The following is a 25000-nucleotide window of genomic DNA, read 5'->3' on the forward strand; positions in this document are numbered from 1 at the left end:
GGTCATATTTTCGAAATGGTAGTGAATTCAACGTCGGTGCAGTCATTTTTTAGAGTAAACCGACACCATCGAGTTCGAAAATGCACTCCATTTCCACCTCGGAAATCCAGAAGTACCTGTAATCGTACCTGACCATACCCTAATTTATTCAATCATGAGACTAAAAGTCGTCATATGGAGCGACCTCAAAATCACCTCGGATCAAGCTAAAAAATTTATGCGCGTTATTGGATCATATTAGAGTAATTTTAAGCTTGTGGAGCAACATTCTATTCTTTTCGACGTTTTTGGACCACCCTAATATATATGTATATATGCATCGTAAAACATTATGGTGTGACCTTGACCTTTAAGGGCCTCAGAGGAACATGTCGGAATCGATTGTCCCCTCTTAAACTATGAGTTCACATTCTTCAATAATCTCAGAGTATGGATCACTGAGATATGCCTGATATGTTTGACCTTGACCGTCGTGGGTGACCTTGACATTGTCAGGCCTCGGAACATGCCTCAATCGATTGGGAATCCTAAAAACTATCGGATCACATACTGCACCGAGATCTTTCGATCAGAGCATGCATTGCTGTAATATGCCCATTGGTTGATCAGTGATCAACCAATGAGAGATCAATATGGTTGATCAGTGCCCCAGACGAGATACACTTCTTGTCTTGGGGGATTTCAATGCATCGATTGGAACTGATAGGGATGGTTATGAGGTGTGTGTTGGTCCCCATGGGTCAGGAACTATGAACCAGAATAGCACTAACTTCCTTGACTTTGCAAGAAGTCATGGACTTAGGGTGGCGGGTTCATGGTTTCAGCGCCCACAAGCTCATCACTGGACTTGGTATTCCAATGCTGGCGGTGTGGCAAAGGAGATTGACCATGTCCTCATTGACGGTCGTTGGAGGATGATCCAGAACTGCAGGGTCGACCGGAGTGCTCAGTTCCTCAATACTGACAACAGGCTTGTTGTAGCAACTCTAAAGCTGCACCTTAAATCCTGGAGAATGGTACCATCCCAGCCAAGGCTGGATGATGGCAAGCTCAGGGATGAGAGAGTAGCTGAGGAGTTTGCGAACAGGCTGAGTGGACACTTGGGGGGTCTGGGTGCTTTGGGGGGTCCTGAAGAGTTGTGGAGTGCCTTCGAGACCACCGTCCTCGATGTTGCCGGTGGATGGCTTGTAACTCACCACAGGGCAAAGAAGAATTTTGTCTCTCAAAGGACACTGAATACCATTGACCAGTCGCAGGGCCAGGCTGAATGGCAGAGCTGAGCTGTTCACCGAGCTGAGGCGTAAAACTGTACGTGCGCTAAGGGTGGACAAGGAGGCCTATGTGTGAGGAATCTGTGAGGGGGTAGAGCATCACCTGTGGACAGGTGATTCTCGTCCTGCTTACAGGGGAATTTGCGCATTGCATTCATCCAAGCCCATCTCTTGGTGTTCTGCAGTTAGAGCAGAGGGTGGGAGGCTCTGGACAGAGGAGTCCGAAGTGAAGGCCCGCTGGGCCGGTTACTTTGAGCGGTTGTACCAGGCTGATGTACCAGCTGTCGAGTTGGACGTCAGGGGTGTTACAATCCCTGTTGCTCACCCTCCAATCAACTGTGGTCCACCTTCGCTTGTGGAAATACAGGCTGTGGTGAACCGGTTGAAATGGGTAAAGCTCCAGGGATCTGTGGCATCCATGCTGAACTTCTGAAGGCTGGTGGAAATGCTGCACTGGTGTCGTTGCATGCAGTTCTGTGTTCTGCCTGGAACACAGGCATCATCCCAAATGACTGGAAGAGGAGTCTTGTTGTCCCTCTCTGGAAAGGGAAGGGTGATCGCCAAGACTGCAACAACTACCGAGGGGTGACGCTGCTCTCAGTGCCGGGCTGTTTGCTCAGATAATTCTTGATAGGGTTCGCCACCATCTGCTTGAGCACCAGCATCCAGAGCAGTCAGGCTTTACACCAAATAGGTCAACGATTGACCGTATCCTTGCTCTTCGGGTCCTCACCGAACGCAGAAGAGAGTTTCGGCAGGGGCTGCTTGCAGCCTATGTTGATCTCTGTAAAGCGTTCGATTCAGTGAATCGGGATGTCCTCTGGAGGATTCTTGGTCTTCGTGGGGTGCCACCAAAACTGATCGATCTGATGTCTGAACTTCTACTCTGGTACTGAGAGTGCTGTGAGATGTGGTGGTACCATCTCTGACATTTCCAGTTGTTAATGGAGTTAGTCAGTGGTGTGTACTGGCCCCCACACTTTTGAGCACTTGTATGGACTGGATTCTCAGGAGGATGTTGGAGATATCAAGTTGCGGTGCATCGTTTGGGAATGTCAAGATCTCTGACCTTGATTTCGCAGATGATGGCCAGACGGAGGCCCCTGGAGTACCGGCGGAAAGTGGACGCAGCGACGCGCTGTTCTGGCACATGCTCCCATACCTGACCTGACCTGTTCGGTCTGCTCAACAATGCCTTGACTTGATGCAGGCTGCAAAGGTTTCTTCACCATAAAGCACTCAAATTTCTTTTTTCACTTTCCTCACTCGTATCATCAAATGCCTCATCTTCATACCAATGAATCGCTGGAAACATCGCAATGCTTATAAATTGCCTGGAGACGACAGTGTTCATGGCTTTATTTTATTTCCTCACATGCAATAAACTCTCGAATCTCTTAACCTGAGCTGAATTTCAAAATTTTCAACTGCGGAATTGATCTTTGCTGTAATTCTGACTGCTAAGAAAGTGTTTACTTGTCCAATTTGCATAAAGTTTGACACTCCGGGCAGTGTTTAATATGACCGATCGGCGATCGCTAATTGTTTGCCAAGACTGCCGTTCTGTATTCAACTTTTCATTGGAGTACTTGCTTGAGTGTTTAAGCCACTTGGCGAGCTGTCTACAAGCTGCTTGGATATTTGTTTGCAAGCCGGTAAAAGTACTCACAATGTCCCTCAACATTGTCCCTCTGCACAACACAATCAAAAATACATCGCATGACGGAGAAAGTTCAAGCCCCTCCTGCCTGTGTGGTGCCCCATGGTATCGTGCGGTGCCAAGCCTGCCGTTACTTATCAACAGATGGAGGGGGGGGGGAGAATGCATGGAAGGGATGGATGGGTGGATGCATGGGGGGAAGGGATGGATGGATAGGATGAAGGGAAGGGATGGATGGATGGATGGAGGGATGAGTAGAAGGGATGGATGGGTGGATGCATGGAGGGAAGGGATGGATGGATGGATGGACCTAAACAGTGTTTGTAAGTCATGGTGATACTGTACATGGTGGTATAAATGACCTATTTTTATCACCGCTGTCATTTTTAAAAATAAAATTACAAATTCACATTCAAGACGATGTTTATCGGTGATAACGTAAAATAAGTACTTTTGTAAAAACATGTTCCATTCTGTTAGTGAAATTTGACAAAAGTTTAAAATGTAGCCTTCACCTCTGAGCGGCTGGTGTTGGCTTAGCGGTTGGGGTGGTGGCTTGGGATCCTCGGGTCTTGAGTTTGAGCCCCATTTTCCACTGAATTAACACCAGGGTGTTGACTCAACCTGTCATCCTTCTGAGGTTGGCGAAATGAGCACCAGTATACTGGTAATAGGGGCACTGCATCAGCGACATTGCCGCATCCCTTACCAATGATACAACTAGCAGCCAAAAAGGTAGCACAGTATGGGAACCTCTGAGCGGTCATGCTTAGCAGTGCCTGGAGACACTCCGAGACACACCACCTGGTGGAGTACTTTTGAGATTATGAGTTGTTTCCAAAACCCAAGCTCATTGCCAATGCTGCAGGGAATGAAATGGCATAATGAAGGAATAGCACGTGGGAACTCATTCATTCATTCCTTACACCTCATGTTCACTCTGTGAGATTGGAGTAATGTATGTTCATGAACAACTGTGGAACTTGCTATGAATCCACTTTCATCCCCTCCATCCATCCCTTCCCTTCCATGCCATCCATCCATCTCTACCCTCCATCTATCAATCATCCCTTCTCCCCATCTCTTTGTTTGTCTTTGCTCCCCACACCTCCTTCCTCTCCTCCCTCTCTCACTCCTCTAACATCTTTAATGAAGTGATAAACAATGGGTAGTTGTGATAATTCCCACAGGTGGTTATGCTGTGGTTTGGAAGTGGTTATGTTGTGCTGTGGTGTTTGTGTTGTGTTGTGTTGTGTTGTGTTTTGAGCCCGGAATGTTGAGGAGTGTACGGCTTTGAAGGATGGGCACTTTTTTGATGGTCGGGGCTGCTGCTGGGTTAGATTCCGCGGTTTGAATTTTTGAGATTCGGCTTGGGTTGAGAGATTCTGGGGCTTATCACATTCTGGTTGTAAAGCATGAGCGGAAATTAAATAAAAGCACAAAATACTGGCGTCGCCCGATGTTTATAAGCATGGCAGCAAGGGTGAGAGAGCCTCTCAGGTCTCCTGGCCTGAGCTGTGTTTCGGGGATTGGACTGTGGGGTTGGGCTTGGCGGCAGGTCCGGCTGCTCAAGGGGTGTTAGTTTGTCCAGTTCGCACATTCTTTGGCATCCCGGCATCTCCAGGTGCGGTGTGAGCCCCTCGGAGCAGTCCGGTTCCAGAGCAGCTAAACAGGTGGCAGCAGCAGTTAGAGTCGCATACTTCAAGTGAAGCCCATGCTATAATCTCTTTTAAAATGGTACGTGATGTTTGAAAGTGACGGGTGGTTTTGCGATCCTGTTTGAATCTGCTGTTTTAATGTACACAATTTCGTTCAATCCTGTACTCATGCCGGCAGATGGGTCCATTCTCAATATTGATATTAATACCTGGTGTTGGCTTAATGGTTAGGGTGGTGGGCTTGGGATCCGACAATCCTGAGTTCACATTCCACTCGGCTGTTGAATTAATACCAGGTGGGGTTGACTCTGCCTGTCATCCTTCTGAGGTTGGGAAAATGAGTGCCAGTTTGCTGGTATCCTGTGTCGGAATGGCGACCCGTCCAGGATTGTTTCCAATAGCCGAGGAGACTGCTTCGGCAGCACCAACACTCTGCAAAGAGTATGGTTCCATTGGATGGATGGATTGATATTGATGACCTATAAAACTTCCAAAAAGATAAAATGTGCTTGTAGCATGCTGCATGTGCATATTTTTCAGTAAAGTGGCGTACATCTAGTTTGTAAAATAGTGAAGATTCACAGGCACACTTCATCATGCCAAACTTTAAAAAGAGACCACTTCCTGTGTGTACTACAGTGCTGCATTCATATTCTCATGCTGTGCTACACATCTCAAAAGCCATATTTGAGAGTGTTTCTGTACGAATTACTTTCTGCTTTGATCGATCAATAACATATCAGAAGTCAGATTCACGGCGTATCTTTCTGGCCTCAAAACAGCACTGAAATAACCAAATATTGTTGCCTCCAAATGTAATAATTCCAAGAAAGTGGGACGTGAATTTACTCACAGCCAAAATGTGCAATGCCTTCAAGAAGTATTCACACCCCTCGACTTTTGTCACATTTTGTTGAGTTACAACCTGAATTTAAAGTGGATTAAATATATAATTTTTGTCCAGCGATCTACACAAAATACCCCATAATGACAAAGTAAAAACATGTTTTTAGAAATTATAACAAATTAATCAAAAATGAAAAGCTGTAACGTTTTGCATCAATAAGTATTCAAAACCCCTGAGTCAATACTTTGGAGAAGCACCTTTGGCAGTGATTACAGCTTTGAGTCTTCTCGGGTATGTCTGCATCAGTTTTGCACATCTGGATTAGGGGGTTTCCTCCCATTCTTCCTTGCAGATTTACTCAAGCTCTGTCAAGTTGGATGGGGAGTGTCAGTGAACAGTAATCTTCAAATCTTTCCACAGATTCTCAATGGGATTGAAGTCTCGGCTTTGGCTGGATCACTCAAGGACTTTCACATTCTTGTTCTGAAGTCATACCAGTGTTGCTTTGGCTATATGCTTGGGGTCATTGTCCTGTTGGAATTTAAATCTTGGCCGCAATCTCAGGTCTTTTGCACTCTGAAGCAGGTTCTCCTCAAGGTTTTGCCTGTATTTGGCTACATTATTTGTTCCCTCTGTCCTTACAACTCTCTCAGTCCCTGACACTGAAAATGTAGGGATGGTGTTGGATCGGTTACAACTCACTGACGTCCCTGGTTACAGTCCCTGATGCTGAAAAGGTAGATGTTACAGCTGTGCTCAGTTTCTCCCAGACGTAGCACTTTGCATTCTGGCCAGATAGTTCAATTTAAATCTCATCAGTCCACAGAATATTTTACTCATGCTCTCAGTCTTTCACATGCCTTTTTGCAAATTCCAGGCTGCAGTCATGTGCCTTTTTCTCATGAGCTTCCGTCTGGCCACTCTCTCATCGAGCCTAGATTGGTGAAGTGCTGCAGAGATTGTTGTCCTTCCGGAAAGTTCTCTCATCTCAGCCAAGGAACTCTGTGGTTCTGTTGGAGTGGTCATTTGGTTCTTGCTCATTTCACTGACCAAGGTCCTTATTGCCCGGTCGGTCAGTTTGGTCAGATGTCCAGCTCTTACGAAGAGTCTGGGTTGTTCCCTATTCTTTCCATTTCCTAATGCTTGAGCTCACTGTGCTCTTGGGAACTTTCAACAATCTAGAAATTGTTTTATACCCTTCGCCAGATCCATGAATCCTCACAATTTTCTCACTGAGTTCTACAGACAGATCCTTGGACTTATTAGTGGACTTCCTGTTCTGACATGCATTGTAAAATGTTGGATCTTATATAAAAAGGTGTTTTTCTTTCTAAATCGTGTCCAATCAATTGATATGGCCACAGGTAGACTCCAATCAAGGTGAAGAGACATTTCAAGGATGATCAAAGGAAATTGGATGCACCTGAGCTCAATTTGGAGTGTAACAGCAAAGGGGCAGAATACTTTTTGACACAAGACATTTCAGCTATTCATTTTTAATTGCTGTATAAAAAATTCGAAAAACATGTTTTCACTTTGATATTGTGGGGTATTTAATGTAGATCGGTGACAAAAATTTAAATTCAATCCATTTTTAATTCAGATTGTAACACAGCAAAATGTGACTAAAGTCAAGGGGTGTGAATACATTCTGAAGGTACTGTAACTGGCCACAGGTGTGTGTGTGTGTGTGTGTGTGTGTGTGTGTGTGTGTGTGTGTGTGTGTGTGTGTGTGTGTGTGTGTGTGTGTGTGTGTGTGTGTGTGTGTGTGTGTGTGTGTGTGTGTGTGTGTGTGTGATTATGGGGGAAGGGGGAGAGGGGTGATGCAATCATCCCATGGATAATGTGCTTGTATTTATATCTTTTTTTGTCATCAGCAAGGAAAGACTTTTCTTACTAATCACGTTTGTTGTACGATCGTGAGTGCTCAATTAAAGCAACCTTTTGAATGCTCCTTGTGAATGAACAAGTTTGGTTGGACATGTTAACTACACAGTAAATATTCCAGCAACTCTGTAATTTTTTTTTTCAAGGACAATGGTGGTTTGAAAATTGCGGAACGATGGTCCACCCCATAATCTAAGCTGTTCGTCCCATGCATAAAGGATAGAATGGATGCCATTTTTGGATTGGAATGTGTTTTTTCATCGAATAAGTAACGGATTAATCTAGCTATAATTCCAGCAGTGTGTGTGTGTGTGTGTGTGTGTGTGTGTGTGTGTGTGTGTGTGTGTGTGTGTGTGTGTGTGTGTGTGTGTGTGTGTGTGTGTGTGTGTGTGTGTGTGTGTGTGTGTGTGTGTGTGTGTGTGTGTGTGTGACCGCTGTTTCTCGACAACCTCTGGTCCGATCTAATTGAAACTTGCCAGGTATATTGCTGGGGACCTGAGGATGTGCCTTTTGAAGGTTTGATATTAATCGGACAAGTGCTTCCCAAGTTATGGCCATTTATTTACCAAACCAATGGGAAGACACGTTTTTGCGTGGGCGTGGCCGATGGGGAAGGGAAGCACAGCCACGTTCCCCATTACGGGTTACAACGTACGGGCTTCCGGAGAGTGATGAGTTTGTGTATTCTAATAATTTCTCGATTTCTTTTGCGCATTTATAGATAAACAGAATGGCCCAAGTTATGATCGTTTTCATATTAGACGGTGTATAAATTTCGGGAACATCAGAGTGCTGGTATGCTCCGAACAAGGAAGTAAATTTTTTCTCTCTCTTCTCTTCTCTTTTTGTTTTTCCTTGCCACGACATTGCGAAAAGATAAAATACGTTGGCGCTAATTGAATAATTGGGTATTAAAAATAAATTGTGAATAATCATAACTGCGAATAATATCGAACTTCCGGGTCACGCACGTATGGGCACATGAGAGCGAAGAAACGGCCTGTGTGGTTTATCTATTATTATTATTATTTTTTTATTTTTTTACGGGCACGTACTAGTACTACCAATGACATGAAAAGTACCCTTGAGAAGAAAGTGTGGTGGGGGAGTGGTGAACAACATAAGATGAGTTTGATGGAATGGATTACAAACCTTTTAAGTGGGAAGTTAAAGAGTCACGATATAAAAGGCAGTGATTGATTATGGGCCCAAGACTGATATAATGAGCAAAATTATAACTGAGAAAACAGTGAGAAACTGGAAGAGCACTCCGTAGCGCGTATACCTCTGCCACGTAATGCCTGATCCATGAGAACATATCGAGCCCAATATATTTTTGAAATATCATGCCATCATGCCGGATCCGCATCTTCACCAAGATTGAATCAATTTTGCCTTGTCACACACCCAACATCTCCACCAAATTTCATCCAAATCCGTCCACAACTTTTTGAGATATTGTGCTATATATCGGTTTCGGCCTGTCCCTCAATGGTGAAGAATCAATTAAAAAATTATCAGATCCGGATTCGGATCCGGATATTCACTAAAATGGAATCAAGTCTTACTTGTCACACACCCAACCTGTCCACAAAGTTTCATCTAAATCAGTCTTCAACTTTTTGAGATATCGTGCTATATATCGATTTAGCCCTATCTCTCAATGGTGAAGAATCACTTTAAAAATTCTCGTCGTTGGATCCGGATCCTCATCAAAATTTAATCAGTTTGTCCTGGTTGCACACCAAACCTGCCCACAAAATTTCATCCGGATCCGTCAACAACTTTTTGAGATATCCTGTACTCAAAGAAACAAATAAACAAACAGTCAGAAAGGGGTGAAAACATAACCTCCTTCATGTTCGGTGGCAAAGGTAATAAAACAGAATATTTTCGCAAAAATAATAAGGACAGTATATTGAAAAATAAATTTGATATATATATATATATATATATATATATATATATATATATATATATATATATATATATACATACATATATATATATATATATATATATATATATATATATATATATATATATATATATATATATATATATATACATATATATATATATAACTAAAAATACTGATATGAAAAAGTAAAAATATATAACACTAAAAAGTAAAAAAATATATAATACTGAACTAAAAAACAGTGAATTATAATAATTCTCAAATTTATTTTGCCTTTAACAACACAAAAACTTTCAATGAAAGGCGTACGACGTAGCAAAACCTTGTAATCCAGCAAAGAAGAAAACACACTATCGATGATTACACGAGTTGGCCACACATTTTATACGAAATGGCCACACATGGCCATTGACCAATGGGTTGCCCACACATGGTCTCGGCCATCCTGTCAACCCAGCATGCAGTTAAGTTATGTCGATTCGCAATATTTCCAATCAAAGCCGGTTTCAATGGATAACATCGTTTCAAACTTGATCGTTTTAGAAAGCACTCCATTTTATCGATTGAGCTTTAAAAAGGCAACAACATAATCAAAGCTGGTAGACATTCTCAAGGTTCAGTGCAAAAGCAATGATTGCAAAAAGCTATCCCATCAACCAAGCTTAGGTACACACAAACACATCCGTAAGGCACCATCAAGTCATTTGGCATAGTACTCGCTCAGCCTTCATGAAAAGGTAATGTTGCAAGGTTTGGTTTATACAAAGCTAATACAATGAACTCCATTCGATGTAAATCACCGGTACCTTGGCAGGCAAAGAAATAATCAAAGGTGGAAATAGGAAAAGAAAATTAGAATTCAGGACAATGTGAGAAAGTTTGAAAAAGGCTCAAATAATAATACTAAATAAAAAGAATAAATGCATTTTACAAGTCCTAGCATCTCTCTTTGTAGTGTTCTGCCCGAAGGCCGGTTCAGGGCTGTGAAAGCTGCTCTACAACAAGGAATACAGTGCATGGCTTGATTTTTCTTTCACGGCACGAACCAGGACAGGTATTTGTAATTTTTTAAGGGTGCCATCGCGGTACTCGCCTACTCATGGTGAGATCACCAATTAACGCGACAAAGTGATGCCGTGCTTTGCGATGCTACACCCCTATCTGTGAAGTACCAATTCACCAGTTGAAAGTCTGGTGAGGAATCAAATCCGGAGTACAGAAAGAAGAAGAAAGAAGAACCACTCCTTTCATGTTGTCAGACGCATGGTGCTGCCGAGACAGTTTTTCTTTGACTCGGGGGCATGATCCTGGGCGGGTCCCCACTCTGACACAGGACACTCGAATGACTCATTCTTCCCAGTAAGCTGGTCTCATTTTGCCGACCTCAGAAGGATGACAGGCTAAGTTAACCCATCCGCTGTTATTGCAACAGCATGAGAGGGGCTCAAAGTCAGGACCCTAAGATCTTAAGCCAGCCGCCTTAACCGTTAAGCCAAAACCAGGCTCGTACTGCAGAGCTCAAATGCAATTGCCGTAACTCTGTACCATCCTGTCAGATCTACCGTGCATTATATATATATATATATATATATATATATATATATATATATATATATATATATATATATATATATATATACATTCGTACAATGAAGTATCTACACACGTATGATTTGAAATCGACTTTGTTTTATATTTTTTTGGTTTATTTTTTTTTACATTCATCCCAGCAATTCCATGCCCATGCCAATAAAGAACACGTGACCGTCGTGCCTGGCACTTTTTTGACTGGATTGGATAGATAATTAAATTTCACGCAAAAGCAATTGTGATACAAACTGATATAGCCACAAGTAAAATGTGAAAATGGCAGATTGAAGATAGACGAGATTGAAGATAAAATAAAAACGAGAGTTCAATGCAAAATGCTTACGCTTAAAGCTGAGGTGAAACCCAGCCTCCGTATGGCTGTTGTCGCTGGTGAAGACCAAGCAGAGATGATTTCTACTACTTGCGACAAAGGCTGGGGTTGCAGTCCCATGCAGGGCTGCGAGGAGGGGAGTGCTGGCCGAGATTCCATCAAACACCTCCAGAACATCATACTCTGGTTCTGTTTGAAAGCTGTGCAAGGGCAGGTGGGGAGCGGCAATGTGAAGGATGGTTACCGAGACCGAAGCAAATATCCTGGGAATGGTATTTAAACAGAAAAGAAAATAGAAGGGAATACATTATTTACCGAGCTTACACAAAAACATCGTCACGGAATATGAAAAGGGTAGAATGCTGTAAAATGTTTTGAATTCATTGATTTGAAGAGTTTTAAAAAAAAAAACAGCACAAAAACATTATCAGAAAGCATCGCAATGCTTTAAACGATTTTAAAACATTCCCATGTTGATGACATGAATTTGTAATATAATGCTGTTTTTAAAATGTAAAAAGAATGTTACCTCCAGCCAATCAGGAGGTTCACCCCTGTTTGTTTGTCTGTCTGTAAGCAGGAGATCTCAAAACATGATGGACGGGTTCGGATGAAACTTGGTGAATAGTTAGGATGGATGACAACTAATAAGGACGGATTGAATCGATTATGGTGAAGATGTGGATCTGGATCTGGATTCAGGAATGTTTTAAAGTGATTCTTCACCCAATGAGAGATGGGGCCAAAAACGACAAACTGAACGATATCTCAAAACGATGTGGACGGATTATGACAAAACTTTGTGGATGGGTTTGGGAGGTGACAACAACAAGCTGATTAGATTTTGGTTAAGGTCCAGATATATGCCATTGTGTGTGTATGTATATATATATATATATATATATATATATATATATATATATATATATATATATATATATATATATATATATATATATATATATATATGAGGAGGAGATTGGGACCATACTCTGTGCAGAGCGTTGGTGCTGCTTTAGCAGTCTCCTTGGCTATTGGGCGCAATCCTGGACAGGTCGCCACTCTGACACAGGATACTAACATTCTGGCACTCATTTTGCCAACCTCAGAAGGATGACAGGCTGAGTTAATCCCACCTGGTATTAATTCAACAGCCGAGGGGGATTTTAACTCAGGACCCCAGGATCCAAAGCCCGCCACCCTAACCATTAAGCCAACAAAAGGTGTATATATATATATATATATATATATATATATATATATATATATATATATATATATATATATATATATATATATATATATATATATATATATATGTACATACGTTTGTTTGTTTGTTTGTCTGTCTGTAAGCAGGAGATCTCAAAACATGATGGACGGGTTCGGATGAAACTTGGTGAATAGTTAGGATGGATGACAACTAATAAGGACGGATTGAATCGATTATGGTGAAGATGTGGATCTGGATCTGGATTCAGGAAAGTTTTAAAGTGATTCTTCACCCAATGAGAGATGGGGCCAAAAACGACAAACTGAACGATATCTCAAAACGATGTGGACGGATTATGACAAAACTTTGTGGATGGGTTTGGGAGGTGATATATATATGTACATATATGTTTGGGAGGTGATATATATATATGTACATATATATATGTACATATATATATATATATATATATATATATATATATGTATATATGTATATATATATATATATGCATATATATATATTATGCCTGGTGTTGGCGCAGTGGTAAGGGCAGTGGCTTGGGACCCAAGAGGTCCTGAGTTCAAGCCCCGTTGGGACACTGAATTAATATATGTATGTATATGTATATATATATATATATATATATATATATATATATATATATATATATATATATATAATGTGTGTATATATGTATATATATATATATATATATATATATATATATATATATATATATATATATATATATATATATATATATATATATATATATAAAACCAAGTCGAAAACACCAGGGGGTTGACTCAGCCTGCCATCCTTCCGAGGTCGGCGAAATGAGCACCAGTTGTACTGGGCCCGGTGTATGCCCCGGTTAGAATAGGTGTACCATATCCCTGTGTGTCGTAAGAGGCGACCAGGGTTGCGTCAGGAAGGGCATCCGGCGTAAAAACCTATGCCAAATCATTATGCAGACAACAAAACGAATTTCCATACCGGATCGGTCGAGGCCCGGGTTACCAACGACCGCCACCGGTACCGGTGGTCAGCAGGGTACCAGTGGAAATTGTGCTACTGCTGGGCGAAGGAGGAGAAGGAGACGGGGAAGGCGAGTCCGGAGGCAGTGGGAGAGGGGGAAGGGTAGAAGTGTGGAGGTGAGAGTTGGAACTCTGAATGTTGGGACGATGACTGGCAAAGGGCGAGAGTTGGCTGATATGATGGAGAGAAGAAAGGTGGACATACTGTGTGTACAAGAGACCAAGTGGATGGGGAGTAAGGCGAGGAGCATTGGAGGTGGTTTCAAACTGTTCTACCATGGTGTGGATGGGAGGAGAAATGGTGTCGGGATAATCCTAAAGGAAGATCATGTCAAGAGGGTATTGGAGGTGAGGAGGGTGTCTGACCGAGTAATGAGTGTGAAGTTGGAAATTGCTCGGAAGGTACTTGGTGTGACATCTGGACAGAGGAAGGAAGATAAGGAGACTTGGTGGTGGAATGAGGAAGTACAGGAAAGTATAAGGAAGAAGGGGTTGGCGAAAAAGAAGTGGGATAGTCAGAGAGATGAAGAAAGTCGGCAGGAGTACGGTTTGGAGACAAAGTGAGAGAGGCGAGATTGAGATGGTTTGGACATGTGCACAGGAGGGAAACAGAGTATAAGGATGTTGAAGATGGAGCCGCCAGGCAGGAGGAGAAGAGGAAGGCCAAAGAAGAGGTTCATGGATGCGGTGAGGGCGGACATGCGGGTGGTTGGAGTGTCAATGGAAGATGTGGAGGATAGAGCGAAATGGAGACAGTTGGTCCGCTGTGGTGACCCCTAACGGGAGCAAGCCGAAAGAGGAAGAAGATATATATGTACATACATATACATACACACAAATACGATATCAGCAAGTACGTATATGGAAAAGCAGACAACAAAGAGAAGAGGAGAAGAAAAGCTGGTCACGAGTTGCTTAGTTGTTTCCGGAATGCTGTGTGTGTAGTTTGTTGAGAGTTTTAAATGAACTCAATTTTCGACTTCATCACCTTCCAGTTCGGCGTCGATCCATTAAACAACATCAGGGTCTTGGTGGTGACTATATAGCAGCTTAATTGCCATATGGCATTACTTTATGGTATGGCAGCTGAGACTAGCTGCTTGTTTGCAGTGCACACTTGTGTGTCTTTCACAGGCTACACAAACTGCAAATTGCAGCTGAAGCCAGTCGTACCCCTTCTAAATAAAAAATAAATAAAAAATAAATAATAAAAAAATAAAAATCCTGGTTGCTGAATTCCTCCTGAACTGTGCAATGGATGTCTAAATAGGGTGGACAGGCACCCACGATTGGTTGGAACCCTTTTTAAAATTGATGGGGTGAGACAAGGGTCACCATTACAGTAAAGAGGCACTATTTCACAGTTATGCCATGTGGTAAAACTTCCAACTCTTCTCTTAAGAGTGATGTACTCCATGCTGATGAAGGCTCGTGAGCCAGAAAAGCATCCATGGATCAATTCCCAAATGATGTGTTGGCAATGTTAAAAACAAGTTGGCCAGTTGACAAAGCTTTTCTTGCAGGGGGCAGATCTTTTTCTTTCAAAGGCTCCATCTGCAGCAGCACCTTCGGCCGGCATGACATTTTCCACCGCAACAGTTTTCTTTCCTGGCTACAAAATCCTTTTAACTGTGTAATGGATGCCTATATAGTGTGGATACATCTCAGGCACCCTCTTGTGCAGAACCCTTGCTGGTGTGTAGTGTGTGTGTGTGTGTGTGTGTGTGTGTGTGTGTGTGTGTGTGTGTGTGTGTGTGTGTGTGTGTGTGTGTGTGTGTGTGTGTGTGGGTGTGTGTGTGTGTGTGTGTGTGTGTGTGTGTGTGTGTGTGTGTGTGTGTGTGTGTGTGTTCGTTCAGTCCCGCACCACAGTGCAGTGGTAATTACCGGCAAAAAAGTATTAAAGTTTTATAAAAGGCGTCACTGCATATGAAGTCATTGGTTTTAATTGAATACTTTTATTCTGCTGTTTTGACCCCCCCCCCCCGCCCCTTTTCAGTTCCGTTGCAGCTTATAACACTGACATAATTGCCTCTGTGTGAGGTATGTCACCTAATGTGTAAAATCATTCAAATTAATACGTTGTGTAAAGTAATTTTCCAAAATATGTCACTGTGTATGACATCATTGACTTCAATTGAATACTTCTATTCTGCTTTGTGGTGTAAAATAATTTTATTTGTGGAAGTCCAGAGGGAGGGAGGGGAAGGGGTTAGGTGGGAGTCCGGAGGGACAGCATTGGGTAAGAGGAATGAGGGGAAGGGGTGGGGTGGGAGTCCGGATGGAGAGCAGTATGGTGGGAGGAGGAAAGGGGAATGGGTAGGGTGGGAGTCCGGAGGGGGGTTGGGTGGGAGGATGGAGGGGATGGGGTGGGGGATGGAGGGGGTGGCGTGTGGTTGGAGTCCAGAGGGGGGTGGGATGAGAGGATTTGGAAAGAGGCAGGGCAAAGGGTGGGGTTTGTGGATGAGTGTGCCTGGGATGAGTGGGACAATTGTGCTTGATTTGGGGGCAAGGGGTGGGACGATCGTGCCATCGCAGCCGGCTTCATCAGGCACAATAGAGTATCCGGTGAAATGTTGCCCTGAGACCGGGTTTGCTCTGGCTTTTTTGCTCAAATTAGCAGAGTTGCTTTAGTTTTTTACTTTTGGTTGGAAGCGCCTTCTACTTCTAAAAAGAGCAGGTTTTGGGTCGCTGATGACTTCATGTGATTTGAAGGTTGTAATCACATTAATAATCGTTGGGAATTTATTTTCTTACATTTGAAACTCAAAATATGCTAAAAATAACTTTTAACTCAAAACTTTTGTCAGTGATCGAAAAACAGACCGGAATTTACTGAAGATGCTAAGACGTCACGTTCTCCGAAAACTTCGTGAACATTCGGAAACAGCGTGTGAACAATGGCAAGATGCGAATCAGAGAGTGATTTCAGCCGAATGAAATTGAGTGTTTTCATTCCGATATTGCAGAGGACGAGTCACAGGATAATGGGAATTTATACTATGGAGTTCCTGGCCCTGAGCCATATAAATTTGAGCCACTTGCAAGTGCCAGAAAACGGCCTATTTCGTGTCCACGTGACAGGACTGACTGTCCAGCAGTTCACACTGACAGACTCCACCAGACAGAGTGGTTTGTAGATTTTCATTTTCTTGTTCGATGCATAAAATAATGTAAAGTTTGATGAGTCTGTGACTTGATATAATAATTTTTAACCCTCAAGTCGCTCAAGAGTCAGAAATAGAATGAATCAATAATGGACCCATATTTATAATACACCGTAGCCTTGGCGTTGAAGTCTTTCTGACAGCTGAGCTTGACCGTAGCGAAAGTGAACAGTTAGAACAAACCCCACCTGTCAAAGAGACTGTTGTGGCATATACTGTAAATACCAAAACATGTTTGGCCTCATTGGGAAATATTCTACCAAATTTAGAAAAAAAAGTGGAAAATTGATCAATTTTTTACAATTGAAATGAAATAGCCCAATGTGCTGATGCTGTTAAAAAAAAGTAATTTAATCAACAATAAGTTGATTTGTTGAGAAATTTTTTCATGCTTGTGTTTTTCAGAAAGTTTATTTATGTGTTTTTCCATGCTCTCTTCAAGAATACATTTTAAGATTTTTCTCACTTAAACTCAACAATCGATTCTGTGCCAGAGCAGTATCTGGAGAACTTGTCAACCAACAACTCATATTCACAGAGTGGTGATCAGATGTGTTTATGCCTTCGTAATCCTCGGCTGTGAAATGGTCACCACAAATGACAAGTCTATCCAAAAAACGGTCCTCTTTACCCGTTTTCTTAAGGGGAAAATTCGACCGTTTTGCTTGTACAAATCATATCCACTGCCGGCGAATGTTTTATTCCTGCGGGAATCGGTGGGAGCGATCACCCGTTTTCCAGCCATTTTCGCAAAACATGACGACACACGTACGAGGCATGATGTACAAATATCCAAATAACTTTGTTCTACAATAATTCAAAATAAAAAAATAATATAATCGATAGTTGCAAGCTCATAAAAAGCGAAAGAACGGCCCGCTGAACTGGATACTTCTTCAATGAGCGAGTGAGCATCCGCTTTGTGTTGGAGAACGTGACGTCAACATCCATATATGGCACGCGGCTGTTTTTTTTCACAGCCTCGAGAAATATCCTCATACGAGCCTCATACGAGAAATAGCCTCATTCAACAGCCTCATACGAGCCTCGACAAGGTATACAAAAAAAATTTTTAAAATAAAAATAAAAAAAACAACTTCAGAGTTAAATCTCATTAATTTTCCCATTAGTGAGGCAACCACAATAGTTTGCATCGAACTATTTAATGCTCATATAATCATATTAATAAATTTTCAGAACATGTTTGGTGACCCGCAACCTGCTCTTTAAATTGCATATTTGTGTCAATATTTCTTTCTGCAAACAGCAAATATATATTTACATATATATATATATATATATATATATATATATATATATATATATATATATATATATATATATATATATATATATATTGTTGTGGTTACCAAATTCGCAAACCACCATTCAGGTCCCTTAGGTGAGATATCTCGGTAGGTACATGTGTAGTTAGGCCCAAACCCGTTGTCTAGTGGGAATACATGTCATTTATGCGTGCTGCGACTCTTCAGGATAGCCGTTTTTCTTTTGCTATCTTTATTTTGGACCAACCGCCATGATTACCACCACCAGTCACAACATCAACCACCAACCACAACGCCGCTTCACCACAACCGCCACGACCTTCCCGTCACACCTTGCAACCGTCGCATCGCCACCGTTCTTGCCCCGCTGTGGGTACCGGTGTTGGACTCGTGCAGGGCGCGCGCCGAACAGCGTGTACAAAATCACGGATTTTGTGCTTCAAAAACGGATCAAAAACGACACACGCCCACTTTTTGCCGTCCAATCGGTGAGCGAGGGGCGATTTGGCCCCGCCTCCAGGGCGATCGATATATGCAAATTTATGGATCAAAAAGCCTTCACGCCCACTTTGTCTCGGGCCAATGGGGAGCGAGGTGAAAGGTCGAAGGGAGGGGGTCAAAGATGAGAAGGCGAAGCTACGGGGCGGATAAAAGGACCGTGTTCGTCAGTCCAGAGAGTCGAGAGGCGGAGAGTAGGAGAGTCCAGAGGCGGAGAGTAGGAGAGTAGGAGAGTCGGAAACAGAGAGTCAAGACTTCGCGGGCGGTGGAGTTGGCAAAAAGGAGCTGGTCGTCGTGTGCGTTGGAGTCGGAACGGAGGGGACGGATCTGTGGAAAGGCGGCGACACCAGACGAGGGGGTGCTCGCGTCGGGAGCTGCACCCCAGGGAGGCCGACAGCGCGACCTGGCCGAGGTGGAGACGCTCGTCGCGGGATAATAAAAATCCTCTATACCCCGAGCATCAGCAACCCCCTCCTGTTTCCCCCCGCGCTGAGATAGTGCGACCAAGGGGGCCCCTTTCCCACCCCCTACCAGACACTGTCCGCGAGGCCCGCGGAGTTGAGGCACCATCGCCGCTCCGCGTCTCATCACCAGACGGGTAGGCCCGACCCGGTCTCGGCCTCAGGCCCGCCTCATCCTTGAGGGTATTCTTTCCTTGGTTTTGGGTATGTGTTGTCGGCGCCGTCTGTGAAGTAAAATTGTATAAGTGTTGCCGTGTGCTCGGTAGTCGGTATTAGCTCTGCATTGTGTTTTCTCTTTTATATTTGCTTTTTGTGTAAATTGAATTGTGTTTTTCTTTTCTGTGTGCATTTGGTGGAATTGTATATGTGTGCTTTCCGTTCGTCGCGAATAAATGTGCTTTGTGTTGAACTGTTTCCCGCTTCGCTTCGTCATTTCCTTCATTGAATCCTCATCTTGCTTCACGTAAAGGGTTGGTAGTGGGCTGAATACGCCCGATAATTAATCGAACCGTCGAGGTCGACGAATAACACCGCTCGGTTATCCCGATAGTACGGAACGGGTCGCTTAAGTGGCCCGTGTCCGAAGTCGACCTGCGGCGAGGTGCGATCGCCCGGTCTACCCTCCGCGTGGGTACTTAGGTAGGTCGAATTTGGCGAGCAACCCTATCCCACGCGGGGGCTGATTGGCTCGATCGCGGTGAGACCGAAAGGTCCACCCGTGACTGGTTCCCGGCGTTAGTCCGAGAGGGTCACGACTGGATTGTCCGTCCGGTGGGCGACGTGCCGCGATTCGAGTTACGTGGCCGTCAGCACGCCGGCGGGCGCGAATACCGCAACACTGGTGTCAGGAGTGGGATACAAATTCATCGCCCTCCTCGCGGCACTGCTATCGGAGAACAGGAAAACGGGCTCTCCTGTCTCCGGCTAAATTCACGGGAATCGGTCCAGGGGTGAGAGAAGCGACCCCCGATTCCCTCCAAATTACGAGCGAGCAAATTAACCCTTCACGAGAAGCAAGATGGCGTCCCAAGGCGAGCGGGAGCCGGGGGTATTAGAAATGGATGTAGAATGTGTAGAATCCATGGTCCAGGATGGAATCCCCGAGCAGGAAATGTTGATTGTGCAGGAACACGGACTCGCCCAACTAAACCCGGAGCCCGAAATGGGTGCGGCAGCGGCCGCGGTGTATGACACCTCCCCTCCCCCTCTCCACCAAAACCCTTCCCCGACCCCTGCCGAAATGGCTCACCCAAGCGCACCCGACATGACCCAGCTATTCACCATGCTGGCAAAAATGTATGCGGAAACGACAGCGAAGATGATTGCGAACATGAACAAGCAAATGGACGAAGTAAAAACGACGATGGATGCGAATACACAGCAAATGAAAAAAGAAATGAAAGAACTACGGGGTGAGACGCAGAACATGGGCCGATGCCTGCAGGCGGGCATGAAGGCCGTGACCAGGGAGCTGGGAATGGCGACTCCACGTGTGGGAGCAAACGAGCTGGAAGGGGGTGCAACGGCTGACAGGCCCGCGGTGGAGGCGGGTAAAAAAATAATTCGGGGGGCGTGTTCGGCGAGGGTCGTGACAGAGGAATCGACGGTGACCAAAAGGGAAAAATTAAATGGGGAGACCAAAACGTGTGAGACGAGACACGAGGTGACGACAACGGAAATAATAGTGGAGACAAGGGAGGTAAAGGGTGAAGAGTTGGCAGTGACGGTAGCCGGGAAGGGAACGATAGAGGAGAGACTGCACGGTGAGGACGGGGTAAGTGACGCACACACGGAGGTAGTGGAGGACAATGGGGTTGAGCTCACGGAGCGTGTAGAGACCCAGTGCGAGCACCTGGATGGCCTCCTCCAGGAACGAGGGGAGGGAGTCTGCCCCCTTGAGGCGAGTCACGACCAGGTGAGTTCGGTCGTGCTTTGCGAGGTTGAGGGGACGAGTGCTGTGGACGGGTGCACGGAGAGCTTGGGGGGTATAGAGGCCCCGGAGACCCTTGTGGGGACTCGAATCGCCAGTGTGGTTGTCCCTGTGTGTGTGGTGCAAGGTGTGAGTGCGTCCCCGTGTGTGGAAGCGACCCCGTGTGTGAGTGGTGTGGTGGCGATTGTGCCGGAATACGTGCTTCCCAGCACGCCGTGTGTGGATGAGGCACCGTGTGTGGAAGAGGCCGTGTGTGTGAGTGAAACGGCCAGTGTGGATGAGGCACCGCGGTTGAGTGCCCCCGCGTGTATGAGTGAGGCACCGCGGGTGAGTGCCCCCGCGTGTGTGGATGAGGCACGGAGTGTGGATGAGGCACCGCGGGTGAGTGCCCCCGCGTGTGTGAGTGAGGCACGGAGTGTGGATGAGGCACCGCGGGTGAGTGCCCCCGCGTGTGTGAGTGAGGCACGGAGTGTGGATGAGGCACCGCGGTTGAGTGCCCCCGCGTGTGTGGATGAGGCACGGAGTGCGAGTGAGGCACCGCGGGTGAGTGCCCCCGCACGCGTGAGTGAACGGCCGTGTGCAAGGTCGCTGTGTGCCAGGGAGACCGTGTGTGTGAGAGAGCGCTATGTGAGGGAGATGTCGGTTGGCATGCGGGAGCACGCAGCCGCGTCTCCCGGTGTGAATGTGATGGAGTGGACTGTGTGCGTCGTAACACACAGATGTGCGTGGGTTGAATGGAGACGGAGACGGCGACATGGGAGAAACGAAAGCCGAGTAGCGGCTGTAGTTGTTTCGGGGACCGTGCCGGGTTCACCCAGCAGTGAGCACGCGGTTCGTGCTGTGCAACGCACGAGACCGCCACGTGCTCGCTTGCGAGAGTGAAGTCCCGGTCCGGAAACGCACGCGGTGGATTTGCCGATCCCGCGGACGGACAAAGTTTAGGCAGGTAAATGGATTTGGACCGGACGGGTTCTCCACGCGATCGTGTGTGTTAAGCTCCAACGGGCAAAGCACATGTGTTCGCGTGGGGAACCCCTCGAGACGTGGGGCTTGTGTTTTTTTTATGCGCACGGTGACGTCATGGCTGCACGTGGGGTTGGAATCCGGCAGGAGGGGTATCTCTGCCGGATGGTACCGTCCAAGGAGGGACGAGGAACACGTGCAGCTGCATGACGTCACGGGCAGGTGCAAAGTGCGCGAGTTGCCGCGCAGGTGCTGCGCATGGAAAAAAATAAAAATAAAAAAAAAAAAACAAGCCTCACTTTCGGGTGCACAGGATTCCTGGGCAAGGGGTGGAAGACCCCCTTACCGGGGCACAGGATGGAAACTAGTTAGGGGGAAGGGTTAGCTTAGCTAGACCGACTCCATGGGGCAGGGGTAAGTCCTCATGGAGTCCGTGGAATGGATTAGTTAGAGGGATTGTAGCCAGATTTAGGTGGGGAAATTGATTAAAGAGATTAGGAGACATGGACAGACTTTGGATGTGTAGAGGGGACGTAGCTTAGCTACGTAGAGTTAAATGGAACGTGCTATAGTTTAAGGGACGACGTGGGAGCACGAGTTAGTTAGGGGATGTAGTTAGAAGGATGGCAGAGTTCAGCGGTGTGTGTGTGTTGGAGAGTTGTGAGGTGAGTACATGTTGAGTGAGTGAGGCCAGCGGGTCTGTGTGTATGGAGTGAATGGGGAATGCATGGTGCGATGAGTGATTGGGGGGAGGAGTGACTCCCGCCCAAGGGACCCCGGGGTCAGAGTAAAGTGAGTTAGCTGGGTTAGTCAAATTGAAAAATGGAGGTCGTTTTGTTGTTGGTGGGAAAGTAGGCTCGAGACCCATTTGGAGGGGTGCAGGAGCCCTGTTGACGGGCTTGGGAGCGTGGCTGCGAAAGGTGAGTATCGCTGAGTGGGTACCCCGGGCACCAGGCTAGTCGGCCGCGGTAGGCCATGGGCCCATGGGGGGCCGGGATAGAGTAGTGGGCACGGGTGCGCCTGCTTGGTGCGGGGGCCTGGGGCGCCATTAGCCGCGTGGGCAGTGTTGTGGGCACGGGTGACCCTCGGAAAGGGGCCCGGGAGGCCGACCTGCCACGTGTGCGTTTCAGGGGAGGTGCCAGGGGGGGCACTCCCCGGTGTTAGGGAGCTGGTAGGCTCGGAGGCAGTGTAGTGCCCGGGGGTGCCATAGCGGGAGATTCGGCAGAGGGTCGTGCCTGCCAAAGGGAGCCACGTGTCCCAGCCAGGAGACCGTGTGAGGGCACGGAGAGAAAGAGGGGGTGGGGGCGAGGCCCGAAATTGTGAGGACACCAACACAGGCGACGGGAATCTGGGTTGTTAGAACCAATAGTTTAAGCGAGAGGCGCTTGTTGAAAGCCCCGGGGTAGTTTAACTGTTAAATGGTTAGGGTAGATTAGATGTACCCCTCCGCACCATCCATCCCCTCGCTCTCGTTGTGGGCCGCTGGACCCACTTTGGGTTAGATCGCTGAAGTCTGGGGAGGCCATTCTGAGGCTTCGTTGGGCCTCGACACAGGACGTTAGCTCTCCCTTATTCCCCTCCGGGAAGGGAACGTAGGGGTTGGGAGTAGGCTAGGTGACAGGATAGGTTAGCCGAACAAGGACGATAAAGGGGGTTAGGGGACGATTTATAGTGGGGGAGTAAAAATAAAAACAAAAGAAAAAAATTAAGTTGGGGCTAAATTGGGGTTTGACAAATTAAGGGAGAGGGTATGTACAGTGACAGGCAAAGGCGATAGGTTGGGAGGGAGACAGGTAGGTAGGTCCAAGTGGCCAGCACCACCGCACTCCCTCCACCAACCTCCACTGAACGGCAAAGGCTGGCCAGCTTCATCTGCAGCTGCTTAGCTGCAAGGCCTGTGCCGGCTGGATCGTCTGCCGGCTGGCTGTTTTTCTGCAAGGCCTGTGCCGGCCAGTTCATCTGCTGGCTGTTTTTCTTCAAGGCCTGTGCCGGCCAGTTCATCTGCCGGCTGTGTTTGCCTGCAGCGGCCTTCTTCTGCGGGCTGTGTTTGCCTGCTGCCTTTGCCATGCCATGCCCACTGCCCACGTTCACCAGCCCCGTTCAATTTTTGCTTTGCCCCCCCCCCCCCTGTTCGTTTCCATGTGCGCCAGGATCAGAAAGCAACAGTTTGCAAGCTGCAAGAACTGCCCTGTTGGCAGCTACAACACGGGCCTGCAGTGGCGGCCCGTGCACCGTGTTTGCGTCCATCCATTCATCCATCCATTCGTTGTGTTCATTGCGTGTGCCACTTGAGCTGGCACGGAGACTGCGTTTGTGCAGCCCATGCACCGTTGTGGTTCACTGCGTTCAGTTCAAAGGGAAGGCCTTGGACTGCGTGTGAGCAGCCAGCCACGTTCCCTGTCACCTGCATTGTTTTGAGCCAGAGACTGCATGCGAGCAGCCTGGCTCCCTGCTAACTGCTTTTCTTTTGCAGAGTTCAATGATCCTGGGCCATGGTTTAGTGTAAAATTTGTAAGTTAAGGTTAAGATGTACTGTAAATATGAGTGCGCCCCCGGCATGTATGTCTTAGCGCCAGCAATTTTATTTAAGTCGTCCGTGTGAGTGAGTTTGTTTAGATAGTTACGCAGCCCTCAGGTTATTTATTTTGGGGACACGAATACCATGAATGTCGCACTCAGGGATCCGTAGGTAAAATGTACTAGGGGAAAACTACACATGATGGCACACGAAAATTTGACGACTCGGGACGAGTCTGTAAAAAGGGGAGGGGGTAGTGTTGTGTTTACCAAATTCGCAAACCACCATTCAGGTCCCTTAGGTGAGATATCTTGGTAAGTACATGTGTAGTTAGGCCCAAACCCGTTGTCTAGTGGGAATACATGTCATTTATGCGTGCTGCGACTCTTCAGGATAGCCGTTTTTCTTTTGCTATCTTTATTTTGGACCAACCGCCATGATTACCACCACCAGTCACAACATCAACCACCAACCACAACGCCGCTTCACCACAACCGCCACGACCTTCCCATCACACCTCGCAACCGTCGCATCGCCACCGTTCTTGCCCCGCTGTGGGTACCGGTGTTGGACTCGTGCAGGGCGCGCGCCGAACAGCGTGTACAAAATCACGGATTTTGTGCTTCAAAAACGGATCAAAAACGACACAGGCCCACTTTTTGCCGTCCAATCGGTGAGCGAGGGGCGATTTGGCCCCGCCTCCAGGGCGATCGATATATGCAAATTTATGGATCAAAAAGCCTTCACGCCCACTTTGTCTCG

The 25000-nt window shown here is 46.1% G+C and overlaps 1 protein-coding gene across 3 annotated transcripts in view; it reads right to left on the reverse strand.

Annotated features, from left to right (window-relative positions):
• LOC147027167 (CUB and sushi domain-containing protein 3-like) overlaps positions 1-25000 on the reverse strand; it is a 1179270-nt gene that overhangs the window by 654662 nt on the left and 499608 nt on the right. For all 3 annotated transcript variants that reach the window (XM_085883358.1, XM_085883359.1, XM_085883360.1), the window contains one exon: positions 11178-11365. In XM_085883358.1, the coding sequence (XP_085739484.1) occupies positions 11178-11365 (188 nt within the window). The remainder of the gene's footprint in view (positions 1-11177; positions 11366-25000) is intronic.

Source organism: Eptatretus burgeri, chromosome 5 (assembly GCF_056783735.1).
Source record: "Eptatretus burgeri isolate ZD-2024b chromosome 5, Ebu_testis_v1, whole genome shotgun sequence".
Classification (NCBI taxonomy): Eukaryota; Metazoa; Chordata; class Myxini; order Myxiniformes; family Myxinidae; genus Eptatretus; species Eptatretus burgeri.